Below are 6656 nucleotides of genomic sequence, written 5' to 3'. Positions count from 1 at the left end.
GCTAGCTTCTTCTCTGACAAAGTTCTTGGAAGTTGAACCAAACTTCTTATTGAGATTTTTTAAATTGTTCTTTTTAGAATCACTTTCCTGTTTTAATTGATGAGCCTTCAACGGATGCTCCTTTTCTTCCTTCAACGGATAACTTTCATCATCCGTTGATTCCACATTCGTTGACAATCCATCAATTAATTCTACTTCCTTTTTGTTTTTCTTCCAGGCATTCTCACAGAGTGATTCAATTCTCTGAACCTTGACAATCTGAGCACTAACATCCCTAGATGTTTTCCAGGCCTTGATTACAGCTTGCTCGCATTCTAATTGTTTAGAAAGAATTTCTACTTTCTTAACAGATTCTTCTAGTTCACTCTCAACAGATAAGCATTTGATTTTAATCTTTTCAAGCTCAATTACCTTACCCTCTAACACAGCATTCCTATCACTCAAAAACAAATTATTCTCTTTAATTCTTGTGTTTTCTTTAGCTAGTGATTTAAGGGAAACACGCAAATGATATAATTCATTGGACATATCATTTATAGCTTCATTGCATTCAATTTTAGAGAGCTGAGAGAGGTCATTAGTAATTACCTAGTTGCTTGATGAACTAGTTTCATTTTCATCAGAATTATCCATCAGGGCTAGGTTGACATATTCCATATCATCATCTTCATTGGCTCCATCCGCTGCCCAGTCATCCTGAGTCAGAAAAGCTCTTTCCTTTTGTTTGAGCAAATTGAAATATTTCTTTTTGTAATCCACTTGCTCAAATTTCTTCTTCTCAGAAGTTGGCTTTCTGCACTCATTTGCAAAGTATCCACTTATGCCACAGTTATAACATTTGAACTTAGATTTGTCCACCATGTTCTTGTTTGACTTAGTGAATCTAGCATTTTTCTTGAATTTCATCTTTGCAAACCTCCTGGACAGAAAAGCCAGATGTTCATCAACATCATCAGAGTCATCTTGACTGGAACTATCTTCAATCTCAGCTACTTGCTCCTTTCCCTTGCTTGATTCTGATTTGATTGTGCCAATTTTGAGACTTGGCATTGTCTTTTCTTCATTCTTGGCTTTAGTCTTCTCATTGTTAGCTACAAGTGCAACTGATCCACCTTTTCTCTTTCCCTTTTCCAACAGCTCATCTTGCTTCATCTCAAGTTCATAGGTCTTCAAAATTCTATATAATCTTTCAAGTGTGAAGTCCTTATAATCTTGAGAATTCCTTAGTGAAACAGTCATAGGCTTCCATTCCTTTGGTAGAGACCTCAGAAATTTTAAGTTGGAATCTTTGACTTGGTACACTCTGCCATACAGCTTCAATCCATTCAACAGTTTCTGAAATCTATTGAAGGTATCATTCAGTGATTCTCCTTCTTCAAAATGAAAGTATTCATACTGTTGAATGAGAAGCTATATTTTGTTTTCTCTAACTTGTTCAGTATCTTCATAGATAAGTTGCACAGTATCCCAAATTTCCTTAGCAGTTTGGCTGTTAATGACATTATCAAACATATCTTGATCTAGGCCATTAAACAGAATGTTCATGGCTTTCTTGTCCTTGTGAACCTCTTCAATATCTTCATCAGTCCATTTTGCTTTTGGCTTGGGAATAGACTGTCCAATAGCAACTATGGCAGTTGCAGCTGTGGCCACCTTGTGAGGGATGTGAGGACCATTTTCAATGCAGTTGATGTAGCTTTCATCTTGAGAGAGAAGATGTAGATGCATCTTCACTTTTCAGTGATGATAATTATCTCTTTCCAGGATTGGAATCTTTACACCAATATCCTTCTTACTCATGATGTTAGTAGAATAGATCTTTAAACTCTTTGTAAGTTAAGAGCTTGCTCTGATACCAATTGTTATTCCCAAGGAACTAACAATGAGATTTACAGAAGGGGGGTTGAATGTAAATCTCAAAACTTTTTCAAGTTTTGAGCAGTTTCAAAGGCTAAGTGTTTTGATGAACAGTTGTGTGTGAATTGCTTTGAGCAGGTGCAGACAGATATATATTCAAGACACAAATTTAAAGAACACAAAGGCTTCAAAAACTTTTCTGGTGGATTTGTTGTTCCACCAGAGATGTGTATTTCAGAAAATCTGTGATTCAAAGAATTGATCACAGCTGCGTCCTAGTACAAACTAGATGATTTTCTCTCTGGATTTTTCTAAACAGCTCTGGAAAAATTTACACTCTAATTACTAGCTGCAACTTGGTTTTTATATCACCAAGTTTACAAGTGAAGACAAAAGTACAAATACAATTAAAAAGGTTCTTCACATGTTTCTTCTTCATTTCTCTATCCAATGCAATCTAGGATAATCTGTGAATCTTTGAATACTTCCTTGTTTGCACCAGAATGGAAATGCTGCATTTTCTTGATTCCTCCAAGAGGCTACCACATTCCAATTATCTCTGTCAACCCATGTGCCTCTGTCAGCTTATGAATTGTCACTGTCAACTGCTATTGAACTGAGCATCTGTTGAAGCTTCATCCGTTGAAGCTTTCATCCGTTGATGGCTTTATCCGTTGATGCTTTATCAGTTGAAGCTTTATCCGCGGATGTATTAGCAGTTGAAGCTTTATCCGTTGATGCACTCATCCGTTGATGGGTGTTATCCGTTGAAGCTTTAGAGACATCCGTTGAAGCTTTGTTTCTCATCCGTTGAAGGCCTTTAATTTATCAGTTGATACTGCTTCATTTATACAAAATTACAAGGCATGAAATATTTACAATTAGCCCTCATATTTGCATATCCACTAGTGGTCAACATGACTTATAATTTCCCACAACATCTAAGAATTATAACTTAAATACAGAAACTGAAATTTGCTACAATACTAAACTTATTTCTAAGTAAAGCTACTCCATCAACGGATAGCCAGAATGGTCTTATCCGTTGAGGCTACAAACACTAGATTTCTACTTAAGTGTTTTGTTTAACTTATCATCAAACTAATACACATATTCCTAACAACTACATATATGTATAGGCTTACAGAAAATAATTTATCCTATAAAAAAGGAACTACTAGATAAACTTACTTAAACGTTTCTACCAACTAAAAATCAGGACTAAATGAGAAACAAATTTTATCAAGACAAGTCATCTAGGACTTATTCAAACTTCAGGAAAACTCTCACAATATCTAACACTCCTCCTTGAGATTTACCATATTCATCCCTAATTTCATTCGAAGATACTCAAACCTTGACCTGGGAAGTGCCTTCATCATAATGTCAGCAAGCTGTACATCAGTTGAGCAGTAATGTACCTTGATAAGACCATTATTTTCAGCCTCTCTAATAGAGTGAAACTTTACATTTATGTGATTGGTTCTCCCATGTTGTACTGAATTCTCAGCAATTACAATAGCCGACTTGTTATCGCAGGAAAGATCTTTTGGTGAGCTTTGTTCCTGCCCTAGATCACTCGGCAATTTTTTTAGCCAAATTGCATGATTTCAAGCAGCTACTAGAGAGACATACTCAGTTTCCGCAGTTGATTGCGCCACTACTTCTTGCTTTCTCTCATTCCAACAGATCACCCCTGAACCAATTGTAAATACATAAGCAGAAGTACTCTTCATATCATCAACGCTTCCTGCCCAATCGCTATCAGCATAACCCTCTAACTTAACTCCTTTGATGTCAATATGATAACCATCCAATTTAACTCCTCCTGTCTTCAGATACTATATCCTAAGATTACGTGTACCCTTTATGTACCTCAACACTCTCTTCGCTATTCCCATGTGAACATTGCTAGGTGAACTCATAAACCTCGAAACAGATTTGCTGAAAACATCAAATCAGGTCTTGTTGTCGTGAAATACAGTAGGCTGCCAACTAAGCTTCTATATGCAGATGAGTCATCAAGCTTCTCACCATCATCTTTTGAGAACTTCTCATTTTTTACCAATGGAGTTGCTACTTGTTTGCAAGAATCTAACTTGAACTTATTGAGAATATCAATAGCATTTTTTTTAGAATTGAAGATACCTAAACGACATTGATGTATCTTCATTCCAAGAAAGTACTTCATGATACCTGGATCAGACATTTCAAAGACATCATGCATCTCCATTTTGAATGTTTTGATCATTTGTGGGTTGCTTCCTGTCACAAGCATGTCATCAACATAAAGTGAAATAACCAGTTGCAAACCATCATCATTTTGTTTGGTATACAAAGTAACTTCATTTTCACTCCTACTAAATCCAAATTTAATCATATGGGAGTCAATTCTACTATACCATAACTTCGGCGCTTGCTTCAACCCATATAAAGCTTTATATAACGTGTACACTTTATGTTCTTCTCCGATAATTTCAAAGCCTTCTGGCGATTTAACATAAATTTCTTCAAGAAGTATACCATTCAAGAAAGCTGATTTAACGTTTAAGTGGTACACTTCCCATCCTTTTTGACCAGCAAGTAGTAGCTGTATCGTGTCATGTCTGGCTATCGGTGCAAAAGTGTCACCTTAATCAACTCCAGCAACTTGAGAAAAGCCTTTCACAACAAACTTGGCCTTGTGCTTAAAGACTGAGCCATCTGAATTAAATTTAGTTATAAAAATCCATTTCACGCCAATTGCCTTCTTACCTTCTGGCAAATCTACCAATTTCCAAGTTTTATTCCTTTCAATGGCATCTATTTCAGCTTTCATTGCTTCCTCCCATTCTGATTTTTTTCCGCTTCTTTGTAACTTATAGGTTCAGCATGTACAAGGTTACATCTCTCGTACACATCAGCCAATGATCGCACCTTTAACACGGATGTATCTGAAGTTCTTTCTACATCAATTTGATTTTTATTTGATGTAGCTTCATTTCCTGGTGTTATTGTTGATAAGGTGGTAAGATCATAGTTGCGGACTTCTTTCGAATCCCAGTCCCAATACGAGTCCTCGTCAAAGTTCACATCTCTACTAATCTCAATTTTCATTCCACTTAAGTTCTACAAGTTGTTATTCAATGAAGGTGTACTCATAGCCCTTCTGGCCAAAATTTTAGGAAATGGATGTCGATGATGCTTCCCTAGCTCGCAACTTTCACAAATTTTAGTATTAATTGTAACTTCGGGCATATCTTCAACCATACCGGCTTCTTGCATGAATTTCAGTGACTTCAAATTAAATTGACCATATCGTTTGTGCTAAACAACACTTTCATCAATCTTAGCACTAAAAATATGGCCTTCAACTAAATCAAGTTTTAAATAAAAACTATTTCCTGTCATTTTCAGTTTTGCTATCTCTACGCCGCGTACATCAGTAATCAAGCAATATGTATCTTTAAAAGAGACCCCATACCCATTTCTTATCATTTGCGCAACACTAAGCAAATTTTGATCTAATTCTGGAATATAAAGAACATTTGCAATGATTTTGGTACCTTTCGTGGTGTTGATAGCAACCTGTCCTTTACCTTTTGCTTGCACAATATCACCATTTCCAAGCTTAAGTTTTGGTTGAACTGATATATCAATAGACATAAAGATTGATAAATACCTGGTCATGTGACTAGTACACCCACTGTCAATCAACCAAGTATTTAGATCTTGAGAACCAATTGATTGTGATGCCATAAATAAATGCTCATCATTATTGTCATCCTCTGCAAGCATGTTTACTTGTTGTGTTGGCTGCTCCGATTGTTTCTTTTTGGCTCTATAATACTTCTTGTTGTGACCAAGTTTTTTGCAGAAATTACAATGAATAGACGGTTTATCTTTGTACCAACAATCTTTGTCAACGTGATTAGTTCTTCTACAGTGGGAGCATGGTGAAAAGATTCCCTTCCTTGAAGGTCCTTCATATCTTCCTTTCTGATTTGCTAGAAATGCTCCTTCAGTAGATACATCACCTCTAATCGAAACTCTTTGTTCCTGTGCATGAAGCTTGCTAGTTAGCTATGCAATTGTAAGTTCTTTCATGTCACAGGACTCTTCGATTACAGAGATCTTGGATTCGAACTTTTGTGGCATTGAAACTTGATTTTTTCAACGACCTTCTGATATGTGAATGCCTCGCCAAACAGCCTTACTTGATTTACAACATCCATTAATCTGCTAGAATAATCTTTGATAGACTCGATCTCTTTCATCTTCGTCAGCTCAAATTATCTCTTCAACTAAGAAGTTTAATAGCTTTGACTCTACTATTACCCACATATTCACCTTGGAGCTTCTTCCACACTTGTTTAGGTGTTTCCAGGTCCATAATTTTAGTGAAAATTTGATCTGTAAGTGCTGAATGAAAATTTTAGTGAAAATTTGATATTTTAAGGGAGGTGGATCATCTTCAGAAAGCACAACATTCCATAAACATTGCGACTTCGAATAAAACTTCATCTTAACAGCCCATATGTGATAGTGTTCACCATTAAACATCGGAATCAAAGATGAAGTACTGCCAGAAGTAGACATTTTTACAACAGCCTTACGGCGTCACTCTGGATAGTACTTGTACACTTAAAAAATTTGCATCACGGCCCGTAGGATGTAAGCTCTGATAGCTTCTGAACTAAATTATTTGATATTGAATAAGAGAAAGAAACTTATATTATTTGTTCAATAACTGCCTATATATATAGACTTACAGAAAATAACTTATCTTATAAAAAAAGAACTACTGGATAAACTTAAAC

General features: G+C 35.9%; 1 protein-coding gene across 1 annotated transcript; it reads right to left on the bottom strand.

The window, feature by feature from the left end:
- Nucleotides 1–5163: 5163 nt before the first annotated feature.
- Nucleotides 5164–6113, bottom strand: LOC141685138 (uncharacterized). The gene is made up of 2 exons (XM_074490259.1): nt 6018–6113; nt 5164–5895 (listed from the first exon to the last, which is right to left on the bottom strand). The coding sequence occupies exons 1-2, from the start codon at nt 6111–6113 to the stop codon at nt 5164–5166; spliced, it is 828 nt and encodes a 275-aa protein (XP_074346360.1).
- Nucleotides 6114–6656: the final 543 nt, after the last annotated feature.

The sequence above is a fragment of the Apium graveolens genome, chromosome 9 (genome assembly GCF_009905375.1).
Source record: "Apium graveolens cultivar Ventura chromosome 9, ASM990537v1, whole genome shotgun sequence".
NCBI lineage: Eukaryota > Viridiplantae > Streptophyta > Magnoliopsida > Apiales > Apiaceae > Apium > Apium graveolens.
This window is presented reverse-complemented; position numbering and strand designations above follow the sequence as displayed.

Excerpts from the sequence above, each read along its gene's own strand:
- LOC141685138 (XM_074490259.1), bottom strand. The coding sequence starts at position 6,113 with ATGAAAGAGATCGAGTCTATCAAAGATTATTCTAGCAGATTAATGGAT. Across the intron at positions 5,896-6,017 it reads AGGCATTCACATATCAGAAG|GAACAAAGAGTTTCGATTAG; the intron begins GTCGTTGAAAAA and ends CTTCATGCACAG.